Here is a 12,629-nt window from a genome sequence, read left to right on the forward strand (position 1 = left end):
CCCAAGTCACCAGTGAACACAAGGGAGGCCCTCAGAACAGTGACTGGCCTGTGGCAAGTGCTACAGACATGTCAGCCCTAAAAATCTCGGCTATGGCTTCACATGCATTGTGTAGGGGTTTTAGCTTTAAGACATCTATCCTCTGCTCGGTGAGCGCAGTGGTCACCTCTGAGGGAGGGCGGGAGGGCGGGGGCAGAGGCAGGCGAGGTGACTCGTGCCATATCCCTCTGGATGGCTTGGTCTTTCTGCCATGAGCGAGACGAGACTTACTTAGCACACATATAGGCGTTCTCTCCGCTCAGGACATCTGGTTTCACGAAAAGTTCCAGAGCACGCACAATATTTGCAGCTTGCTGAGAAGGACAAAATGGGGAGCAGAATAAACAGCAGAGGAAAAGGCTGATTCAAGAAATGCCAAATGTAAGGTCTTTTTCAGGCTGAGGCAGCAAACCACACAACTTTCTTGCATAAAAACTGGCCTGCTAGACTCAGAGTCTCCAAGAATGAACTAGTGGTTACCAAAGGGGAGGGGTGTGGGAGGGCGTGAGGGGACTGAGGGGTATTATGTTTAGTACACATGGTGTGGGGGATCACGGGGAGAACAGTGTACCACAGAGAAGGGACACAGTGGATCTCCGGCAGCGTGCTGCACTGATGGACAGGGACCGCACTGGGGATTGGGTGGGGACTTGATAATATGGGTGAATGCAGTAACTGAATTGTTTCTTCATGTGAAACCTTCATAAGAGTGTATATCAATCATACCTTAATAAAAAATTTAAAAAATAAAAAAATAAAAACTGGCCTGCTAGCTGTCACCTTCGGGGACTCGGAATGTGTCTCAAGGGAGCAGGGGGGAGCCAGGCTGCAACGCCAGTCCTGCCGATGAGGGTCACAGCCGTGGAGGCTGACCGAGTGCATCGGCCACGCTTACCAAGGCTGCAGCTGGGTCTGCGCTAAATCTCAGTCTAAGATGGCCTCACCCAGGCTGCAGCAACCAAGAGCTGTGACAAGATGAGGGCTGCTCTCCCACGGGCGCAAAGAGGCCACATTCCAGAATCCGTGTGCATTTGTCCCAGCTCCCTTCTCCAGCCCTGCATTTGTGATGTTATCATCATGACACAAAACCACATTGTACCTCCTTTCTTAAATGAAAGGAACACACACAGGAGAAAGGCTAGAAAGAAATGCAAAAATGACAGTCTTCACTTTAAGGCACTAGCATTTTAAGTATTTTTTTCTTTATCTATTTGGATAACATGCCTTTACTGGTTTTTATTGTCTAAGGTTTTCTGCCTTCTGGTCCCCTGTCCTACTGCAAACACAGAACAGAAGAACTGTGGTCTGTACCCGAATCTCCAGAGCGACGTCCAAGTAGGGGTCATAGGTGTCTGAGACGCTCTTGCACACAGAGCACTTCACTGCAACAGATCAAAGAGGGGTTGGGGTGGGTGCAGGGGCCCCCAGAGCAGCACCCCCTGGTTTCTAGGATTGAGGGTTGGAGGTACACTCTTAGCTACCCAGCCTCTTGAGGGCCCTGGTATTTGAAGAGAGAGCTCATTGACAACCAGGGCTCTTAAGATGTTTGTCAAACCTGACACTGCCCAGTGACAGGAGGCCTGCCCTCCCCAGCTGGCCTCGGCAGGTACCAGTGCCCCCGCTGCAGGGTGGCGGCCACAACAAGGACCTAAGGGGTGTACCTCCCTCACTTACATGAGCTTTTGCTCTAAACTCCCTCCCAGGAAGAGTGTGTCCATGAGGCAAAGCGCAGGCGAGGATGCCTTTAGGAGACCAGGCCAAGGCTGCTGCATTTGCCCAGGTCTGCCCACCAGGAAAGAGCCCCAGACTGGGTATGAATTCTTAGCATTTCCTGGTTACTATTCTAATCTGCGACAAGAGGGGTAGAAAAAATGTCTCCTCTTACCACGCGATCTGAGATAGCCTCCAAAAATCTGATGGACCAAAGTGGTAGCCTGCGTTTGACGATCCAGCCTGGAGAGAAGGCCACAGCCATGAGGAGAGGCCAGGAGGCAGGAGAGGAGGCCAGCGGCCCGGCCCCACTGCCCGTCTCTCACCTCCAGCTCGGCGCACAGCCACACATCCCAGGCCCCTGCATGGGGCAGGACCCCAGCATGGCCTGGTGGTCTCTCCACACGCTGTGACGGGCACGCCCGCTCCCCCAGCAGCCTCAGGACCCCTCCCATTCCACTCTGCAGGTGATCTCATCTCCCACTCCACAGAAAGGAAAAAGCCCAAGAAATGTACCTGTGTGCTCGCCTAGTCTCAATGACAGAGTGCCCCCATCCTCCCGGAGCCCACGCACCCCTTCCTGCCCAGGCCACTCCCCTCCCTGACTAGAAAGCCAAAAACTCTTGCAATAATGCCACATCTGTCTGTAAAAGAACCAGGAGTAAGCATGACATCATACACAGTGTGAGACGCCCTATTCCCAACAGGATTCGGGCTTGTTTCGCTGACAGCCTTACCCCCGCATCCATCTAGGACAGCAGGGTCCCAGCAACCTGCTCAGGGTTGCGGGACATCAGCGAGCACGCAGCTCCTGCGTCCCCCAGAGCCAGGACACATGCATTCACTGGGGACTTCAGTGTGGCCTCCGATCCCCATCTGGGCCCCCAAGGCAGGCGTCTCACCACCTACTATCGCATGCAGGAGCCTCTCCTCTGGTAGACGGAGGTGGGACCAAGCAGGGACGAAGACCCCGCCTCTGCATCCTTCTGACAGGACAGCAGCTGTGAGGCGTGTGGGCTTTACGGGCACGCGGGCCTTACTCCAACCTCCCAGCCCCTCACTAACAGGGATCTGAGGCCTCTGCTGCAGCTGCTACTCACCAGCCACCAAGCCCCAGATGGCCCCCGAGTCGCCCAGGAGCCCATGAGGCCGGAACAAACAGAGCCACAGCACCCGCTCTCCGCCCTGCCTCAAACTCTCCCCTAGGCAGAAAAATCAAGCCAGATCCCAGCAGGCCGTCTTCAACACTCCGCCCAGGAGAAACCGAGCCAGGGGATGCCAGGAAGCCCTGGCATGCGGCTCTGAAGCACCCTGGGCCCGGACAGGCCGCGGTCCCCAAAGGCAGGAAGGCAAGGAGGTGGGCTCCTCAGGAGGCAGGGTGTGGGGGGCAAGAGGCAGAAGGGAAGCTCAGGTCCCGAGAGCCCACAAAGGGCCAGAGGCTCCCCAGCCCTCGGCCACCACTAAGGCTCAGGGCGCTGACGGAGCGCCCCAGATGGGGCCCCATGGGTCTGCAGCTGGGCCCAAGGCAGGCAGCAGCAAACAAGGACCAGACCCCTCCCCGGAGGGGCGCAGTCTCCCGAGGGCTGGCACAGAGTGCAAAGAAGGGCAACACAAAGCTCTCAGCTGAATTTCAGAGCCTCAAATAGGTGTCGAGGCATGAAAACCATGTGAAAAACTTCAAAACTCAAAAATAACAGCAGTTAACTGAACTCAGGGAGGACACGGAAGAAAATGGCGAAACCACTTGAGAAATGAAGACTGAATTACATGGCGCCCCAGAGAGAAGAGATCCTGATAGAGGTGCAGCGAGGGCGCGCCAGGCCGGGAAGCCAGGACCGCGGAGAGAGGCGAAGGCAGGGGAGGAGGCTGAGAGGCCCGAGGGCACGGGCCGGGGAGGTGGGGACAGACGTGGGAGGGCAGCATCTGTCAAAAGCAGAAATGATGCAGCGAAGATGCAGGCGAGAGAGAGGACAGGGAGGAGGGAGGGGGCAAAGGACGCCACTAAGAACAGAGGGACCACAGCAGGGCTCAGAAGAGGGCCACAGGCGTGTGCAAGAGGCCCACGTACAAGGCAGTCCTGGCACAGAAACAAAGGTCCTCCTTCAATACCAATAGAAGCTTAAAAACAGAGAAAAATCAAAGAAACAAACACTCAACATGCTTTCTGTAGTAATTATGAAATATCACACAGCAGAGTCATGACCAATGTCCAGTCCCAACCACAAATGGGAAGGGGCTGCCGGGCCTACCAACGACACAGATTTTCAATGTTGCTCATGAAGCAAGACCAGGCCTTAGGTATGCCTAAAACAGACTGCTTCAGATGACAAAGGACAAAGGAGTAGGGGCGAGAGGGAACCTCATAAAGCAGGGGCTGCACTCCCGACAGAGGGCACAGAATTCAAGCCAAAAAGCATCAAACGTAACAATGACTATGCCACCCTACAAGCTGCAAATCTCGGTGAAGATGAGGCTAGGTGAAGGTTGGCTAACCACAAGCCCTTAACACAGCCACAGGAGACGCGAAGAGACAGACACTCACCTGTAACGGGACTTAACATGCCTGCTTGGCAGAGACACAGAAGGCAGGCCCCGGACCACTTCCGCGGATCCCAGGGACACAGGAGCAAGCACTACGCGGTAACACCAGGACGCACCACCTCCCACCTCAGGGAACATACACTAATCTGCCAGCAGGTCACAAAGAAAACACCAGCAAGTTCCATGACGAACTATTCCAAGTACTGTGCTCACATGCTGAAAGTTACTGACAAGCTCAGGGAACAAAAAACCTGCACCTAAATTAAGTGGAATAATTTAGCCTTATGGAGAGCTTGTCACCCACACCATTCCTCTTTCTTCTTGTCACCTCAGACCAGTGACCTTTCCCATGGACGGGTGTCCAGCAAGCTCCAACTCTCCCCCACACGGTGCCAGGCCACATCTGGCTCACCTGATGCCCGATGCCCTCATTTCTCCCAACACCTGGCCGCTTCTGTGCCCTGTACCATGAATGGCTCTACCACCTACCCTGCTGCCCAGACCACCCACCTGAGCACCTCCCACCCCCAGCCCCAAACCCAAAACTCATCCATTCTACCTCTTACCACAGCCCTCCCCAGTTCTCCACCTCACAGTCTGGCTAATCGGCCTGGCATCATGTCAGGGTCAGTTACTCCTAAGACCTCCCAGCTGACTCGGCTCTGTGGCCCGGCCCGGGACCCACTGCCGCGCGCAGGCTGCACGGCAGGAAAGCCACCCTCTCCCGGCCTGCCTCTGCGGGCTTTGCACAGGCCCAGCCGTGCTCCTGGCCTCACCTCCCCTGCCCTGAGCCTCAGGGTCACTCCCCCCAGGAGGCTCCTCCAGTGAACACCACACTGAATTCTCCTGGGAGCAGCTCCCTGGGTCCCACTACAACACTCCCTATGTGACATTGCCAGCTGGTCACATCTTCCTCGATGACACTCTGAGCTTCTCAAGGGCCACATCTGTAACCTGGAAGTGCCCAATGCTAACACAGTGCCCGGCATGCAGGACGCGGTTGGCACAGAGCTCGGATCAGTAGCTATCAGGCGACAGCGCGTGGGAGGGGCAGACCCAGGATCTGCCTGGCGGGGAGGCTTCCATCCCTTGAGGATGAGGAAGAACACGTGGCCAAGCCAGGGGCCTCGGCACAGCACCAGGGAAACTTCAGTTTAAGGAGTATCTCATCCACTGACGCGGAGGTTTGCCCGTTAACATGGCTGTGACTCAACTTGCCTCCCTGAAGCTCACTCCAGATCAAGGGAAGTGTGCCCAGAGTCGAGGACTCAGTCCTGCTCTAAGTCTGGGCCACAGCCATGAAATGGGGAGCATTTCAGCTTGTGCTTGTCTGAACCCACCAACCCAGGCAGAGTACAGAAACATTTCTGACAGCGACTGCTACAAAAGGGGCCACGTGGCGGATGGTCAGTTCTGTCACACGCATCTGCCTGTGCGTCTACAACTTGAAATAAAGAGTCACTGGACAGAGTGAAATACCAGCAATTATACATGCTCCTGCCTGCTTTCTTCAGGTTTTTCCGTAAAGACATTACAGTTGCTACTGCCCCCAACCTCCCTATCAGGTTAACGCGGTGACTTCAGAGACGGAAACGTCCGTGGCAATGGTGGACGGCCCTCAGAGGGATTCGCCATGGCACGCTCCCGCCCCCACACGCTGGGACAGAGCTCCATCACCACTGCCCGGTCCTGCCAGCCTGCCCTCATCTAGGAGCGTGCACCGGGAGAGGCCTTGTCCGGGAGCAGGTGCAGGCCCTTATTTGAGTTTCAGCAGGTTTGAGGACCTAGATGCGGGTATCTGCAGAGGAAAAGCCTGGGGAGATAGAGGGGCTGGCTGGCTGCCTCCGCACGGCACAGTGTCTGCCACCCCCAACGCAAAAGGGTGTCCCCGAAGCCCCGCAGGACAGGTGGGTGAAGCGAAGCCCATACTTGGCACAGCCGTTCAAGCAGGCCCTCTGCATGGCGTCGATGATGTACCGCAGGAACTCGTGCGCATCCTCCTGGTTCCCGAAGTGGAAATGCCGGGCGATCTCTACAGAGGGAAGCAGACGTCGTCACACTGGCAGCGAGGCGTTCACCCTTCTCTTCACACATCCCACCACTATTTGCCTGTGCCAATTCCTAGCTGCCCCAAGGGCCGATCATGGCAAGTGAAGAAAATAAGCGCTCTGCAGAACCTGCCCACAGCCCCACCGCCGGTCCTCAAGGCAGCTGCTTCCTCAGAAAGACCCGAGGCCTTAAACCCTGCACACTTAACAGAGTAGCATGGAGAACGTAAAATCCACCCATGAGTTGGTTTTCCAAGAGCCCGTACAGAACACAAATGGCTCACAACTGTCATAGTGCTCAGAACCAGGTCTCAGAAACCAACTGACCTATCTCCTCTACCAAGTGAAAGGGAGATGTGTGGTGCTGGTCCCCCCCCGACTGTCAGGGGGGGACCTTACCACCCTCTTCTCACCCGCTCTCCATCCCCCAGCTCGATCCCATGCTCACCTGCACAACCCCTGCCTCACCACCTAGCCAAAACCTGCCTGGTCATCACCGTGGAGGTCACCACCCCATAAACCTTCCCCACCAACCTGGCCTGCACAGCCTCCAAACCACTGTTCCTAGTCGGCTCCACCATATGCGCAAAGACTCAGGACCCCTGAGACCTCCCTCCTGACTCTTCCCCACCCCCTCCCAGCACCTCCACAGCCCGGGTGCCGAGCTAGCTGAGCAGGCCCCCCGGGAAGTGGTGGGCTCTTACTTTTCAGGTCCCGGATGAAGGAGACGGGCTTGATGGCATTGCCGCTGTTGCCGAAGGCCTGGACGATGTGATTCTGCATGACGCACAGCATGCAGAAGCTCCCCTGGTGACCTGCAAGTGGGGATGAGGCAGGAATTTTAAGGCAAGAGTTTCCCAGAGAATTTATGACACTTCCACTGCAACACGCATGGAGACCGGCTGAGCCCCAGCGATCCCAGAGCCCTGATGCCGGCTCCTGACCACTAGGGAGCTGCCTTCTCTGCTGGAGGATATGCAGGAACATGACCCCGACACAAAGCTGTGTTTCTTATTTCTAACATCCCATTATCCTGGGTTAATGCTGCTGACCCTGTGCAAGACCCTTTTCATACGTTTTAGTATTATTTACTTATTAAAAGAATAGGTCTGATTTTCAAAATCAAGTTTAGAAAAATGTTTTCTCTGTGCTGCATCACATGGCCAAAGCTAGACTATCTCGGGGCTTCCTGACATCCCCTTGATGAGGGCCTCCTTTTCAAAGGCGGGACTCCCCACTCTCTGCTTCTAGGAAAGACCTCATCTCTATACATCACGGCTCAGCAACTTTCTTCTGGGAAGACCCACGTGGCAAACGCCTCTGCTTCGTGGGCCCCCGTCTTCGCCTACAGCACTGCAGCTCGGGGGTGGGGGCGCATAGCTGGTGGTACAGCCAATCATAAATCAACAGGCAGGACGTGTGCTGGAGCACAACTTTATTTGCAGAACTGGCGGCGGGCCAGACCGAGCCAACCCCTGTGCACGAAACTATTTGTTCCTCCTTCAGCATCAGGCTAGACAGTGGTATGCTTTTACACTTAAAACCATGAGATACTTTAAGCACACAGAGAAGCCTAAGACACCAGCTGCACCCCATCGTGGGTGACTTTAAGGCAAACACTGGTGGGACAGGTGAGCCCCTGGCCACGCCCCTCTCAGCCCCATTCTCCAGTCCCGCAGAGCTAACCACCCTCCTGAATTACATCATCATGGTTCCCCGTATCTATCTGTGCCACTAACACACGTTGCCCACGACCAGCGGTGCTGCAGCGGCATTTTTAAGCTTACATCATATGAACTGGGACATGAGGCACCCGTCACCCAGCGGCCTGCTTTTTAAATCCACGCCGCCACACGCAGCTCTGGCTCCTCCCCTCTCGGTTAGAGCGCTTCACTGAACAGACCACAGTTCATGCTTACGTTCCCCGCTAACGCACACAAGCCCTTCCAGCTTTCTGTTACCACCACCGAGGCACCAATGAGCGACCCCGTCCCGGTCTCCTCGAGTGTACCTGAGCTTCTCTGCAAGATAAATTTCTGGGCTCATGGACAAGCACATCCTCAATTCTGCAGGATATTTACTGCTCTCGCCTTTCCAAGGAGAGCCAGCTCATTACATAAAATTCAGCACGAATCAGTTCCTGTTGCCTTCAGTACCTCCAACCACCCAATTACTTAGGCCCACCTCAAAGTCAGTAATGAAACAGCGTGCAGCCTGTAACCACATGTACATAAAAATGCCAATATTTACCAACAAAAAATAACACATGTTGGCAAAGAGGTGGAGCAATTGGAACCCCAGGGCACAGTTGGTGAGACTGCAAAGTGGTACAATAGCTGAGGGAAAGAGTATTGTAGTTCCTAAAAAAGTTAAATATAGATTTCTCATATGATCTAACAACTCCACTTCTGAGGACGTTCCCAAAAGGGTGAACGCAACATCTCAACAAGACGTGCACACTCATGCACACACCAGCGCTAGTCACAAGAGCTAAAACGCAGCAGCAGCCTAAGTGCCTGAAATGGGTGAAGAGAGACACAATCTGCTCTGTCCACACAGTGGGGTGCTAGGTGGTCTTAAAAAGAAAAGGAATTGACACAATCTACAATAAGGATGAACTTCCAGGGTGTTATGCCCAATGAAATAAGCCAGTCACAAAAATACATGGTGACTCTCCTCATATAAGGTAGCCAGGGGGTCAAATTCATAGACAAAGTAGGATCGAGGTACCAGGGGCCACGTGGGTGGGGGAGTCAGAGTGTAACGGGCACAGAGTTTCAGTTTGGGAAGGTGAGAAATTTTGGAGGATGGGGCTGACTGATGGTTGCACCAAAAAGGGAATATACTTGGTGCCATTGAAGGCTACCCTTAATATGGAAAATTTTATGCTACATGCATTTACCATAATACAAGAAAGTTTTATTTTTAAAAAATTATACTATTTATACAAAAAATTCTTGAAGGGCTATTCAAAACACCACGCATGTCATTCCTTTACCTGAAGGGGAGGCTTTTGTTTTTCATTTAAAAGTCTTCTTGACTTTTCTAACCATATCTATTACTTTTATTTTTGAAATGACAGTAATGGTGGAAGGGGCTGAAATTTAGGCAAAAAACTAAAAGATGATATGTAAGATAAACACAAGCCTTAATAAACGTTACACAAAGAACTTCCCATTTTCAAAATCTAACTCAGGTTAACATATTACTATAAAAATTGTGTGGAATTTAGCTCTAAACATTATGTAAAATTTTAGCCTGAAAAATCATCACTCTTAAATAGGGCAAGTAACAGTTTCAGCCAGGAATACTTAAAATAGGGTTTCCTAACTCCCTGGCAACATACAAGATTAATTTCAGTGGCACATGAACTAATACTTCTTTCAGGCAATTGAGAAAATGTAACACTGAAGCCAAATCTTATCCACTTTTGGGACACTGCTACTTAAATCTGGGGAAGAATATACTAGAGGATGGGATTTACTCCCCCTGCATATTTCACGTAAGGTTTCTTTCCTACAGGATTCCAGCCTGGCCATGGTTAAGCAGGGGGCCGGAGCTGGCGCTCTGTGCTGCACGCAGTGACCCTCACGGCCTTCCAGCCGTACCGGTCAGTATCCCTGAGAATCATCAGGCAGGGAGTGGTCAAGGAAGAGGAGAGGACAGCCCAGACTGCTTTGGGGGTCACTCAGAGACCCTGCGGGGCACAGGGAAAAATATTAAAACCTCTCTTGACATGTTTTAATGTAAAAAAGCTAAGAAATTTTAAAGTTTATTAACATTTCAGAGTGACTCAGAGGAACACAGGCACCCTCCCTAGGTAGGCTCATGGCGCTCACAGGAGGAGGAGGTGTCCCAAGGGCAGAGGGCATTCCTCCACGAAGAGGGGCCCCCGATCCCAGCTGCTCCCAACACACTGCAGTTTGTGTGTGCCAGGTTACAAGGACTTACAAATGTTACCTATTTTGAACTAAATTAACTCTAACAAAATTGACAGAGCTCAAAGATGCCCGCCCGCTGAGAAACAGCGCGAAGGAAAGGCCTCCACAGGGGAGCCCGACCTACTGGAAAAGGGCAGAGCAAACAACATGGACACCTGACATCGGGCTTAGGGGAGTAGGACCTTAGAGCCAGTGTGGCCAGATGAAAACAAAGACAGCCCGGCCAGATCTGGCGAGAGTCCACCCAAATCAGCCTCAACAGTAACCAAGGTAACTACAGGACACAGACATTTATGATCAACTTCATCTTGAAAGTGTGCACTGTGCCTGGATGTATTAACTTTTGCTAAGAGGCCATTACAATCAGACACTTGAAGACGCTCGCCTCCGCAGCACAGCCACCGCTCACTCACTCTTTAACGTAGCTAAGATCTGGGCGCCGTCCTGACCCCTACCTAGCGCTGCCCCTCCTGTTCGCCCATCTCCCTGCCTCTCGTTCCATCCCGATTTCCTGACTTAATTGTCTCCAATTTTAAAAAATCATGCTTTTCTTTTTTTCTTTTATCATGTATGTATAACTCAATAATAAATTATCTTGTTTTTCAGCTTCATGAACAAGCATTCGTGCTGTACGCAGTCTTCTGGAACTTTTTTCTACACTCCACATTATGTTACTCAGACGCACCACGGAGCTGGAATCCACTCTCCGGCACCACGGTGTGAGTCCACCACGTGCCTGCACCCCGATCACGTACCCCCTTCTCTCAAGGGCATTTGAGTGGCTTACACATTTTTGCTGCAGACATTTTTATATCAGAGCTTTTCTTTAGGAGAGGAACTGCTGGGCAACAGATTATTTGAAAGGTAATGCCAGATGTTCTCCAATTCAGGCCCAGAGTATACTGGTCCTCATCGTTTCTGACAGCAGTACTCTTAGACTTAGGAATGCTCACTGAGCACCAGGGGCAAGCTGTACCCCGTACACCAGTGTGGTTCTGAGGGCATTGCCCTGACTCCCAGGTCACTAGCAAGGCAAACATCTCTTCCTACACCTGCTGAGCATGCATTTCCTCTTCTGCAAAATTCCTGTTCTTAACTTTTATCTATTTTTAATAGGTCGCTGTCTTTTCCTTGCCGACTGGCAGGTGGTTCCTCACAGATCCGTGGCACTCGTCCTTCAGTGTTTGTGTCCCAGTTTGTAGCTCCCCGTTTTTTTCATTATAATGTTTTTTCACGAACAAAAGTTCTGAATTTTAATGAGGCTGGATTTATCAACTTTTTTCTTTTACGGTCAGCAATTTCTGAATCTCATTTAGGAAATCTCTCATCCCAAGGTGAAATGATCACTTTACTTGCCCACATTTGTCATAAAAGCATAATGTCTTACTTTTGATACTAAGTTTTCAATCCATTCTTTTTTTCCCGGTGTGTGTATGCTGTGAAATAGGGATCCTATTTCATTTTTTTCCCTTACGTAAACCTGAGGCTTCAAAGTTCCAGTTACTTAAAATGAGAGGCACATGTACATGTGAAAATCTGATACACAACACCACATTTCCAAATACATGTGGTGATAGTGGTCACCCATTTCATTCATTTTAAAGGGTGTGTGTCCAGTATTTTCTTATTTAGAATGCTTTTTTGTAATTTTTAGTAGATACCCTTTATCAGGATAAGGAAACTCCCTTCTTTTGCTACTTTACTAAGGGTTTCCCATCACTAATTTCTTTTGGGGGCACCTATTTTCAGGTGACCTTTCTCTTTTCATCTGTTAATATAGTAACAGTAATTAGATAACAAATCTAACAGTCACTTATATAGCACTTGCTGTATGCCAAGGACTATGCTAAGCACTTCATTCATTCATGCCTCCCAACAGCGCCCTAAGGGAGATGTTGTTTTACTCTGCAGAGGAAGGGAATTAAGGTGACATTCTCAAGGACTCAGTGGTTAGGTGGCAGAACCGAGATGAAGCAGGCCAGCTTCTAGAAGAGCCTTTTAACTACCGTGCTTTGCTCTTCCCACAATTACACTTGGAGATTTTCTGGTATGAGAACATCCTTGCATTACTAGGATGAACAAAACCTGCTTGCAGTGCTTAAAAAAACTACTGAATTTGCTAGTACTCTGTCTAGAATTTTTATCTATATTCATGAATATGATGGGATTGTAATGTTTCTTCCTCATATCACTGCTTGTTTAGTTTGTTACCCACGTTGTCAGGGCCTCATAGGATGAGCTGGGCAGTTTTCTCTTTTGCTGTTCTCTGGGAGAGTTTGTGGAGCACTGGAATGATCTGTTTTAAAAGTTTCAAAGGCATTATCCATAGTCAGCTCAGCCAGGTAGTTTT

At 51.3% G+C, this 12,629-nt stretch overlaps 1 protein-coding gene across 4 annotated transcripts in view; it reads right to left on the bottom strand.

Moving 5' to 3' along the window:
* Positions 1-12,629, bottom strand: part of USP36 (ubiquitin specific peptidase 36) — a 34,686-nt gene that overhangs the window by 16,385 nt on the left and 5,672 nt on the right. For all 4 annotated transcript variants that reach the window (XM_073236023.1, XM_036996870.2, XM_036996867.2 and 1 more), the window contains 5 exons: positions 7,043-7,153; positions 6,220-6,322; positions 1,925-1,992; positions 1,351-1,421; positions 271-353 (listed from right to left, as the gene is read on the bottom strand). In XM_073236023.1, coding sequence (XP_073092124.1) covers positions 271-353; positions 1,351-1,421; positions 1,925-1,992; positions 6,220-6,322; positions 7,043-7,153 — 436 coding nt within the window. The remainder of the gene's footprint in view (positions 1-270; positions 354-1,350; positions 1,422-1,924; positions 1,993-6,219; positions 6,323-7,042; positions 7,154-12,629) is intronic.

Source organism: Manis javanica, chromosome 4 (assembly GCF_040802235.1).
Source record: "Manis javanica isolate MJ-LG chromosome 4, MJ_LKY, whole genome shotgun sequence".
NCBI classification, from domain to species: Eukaryota; Metazoa; Chordata; class Mammalia; order Pholidota; family Manidae; genus Manis; species Manis javanica.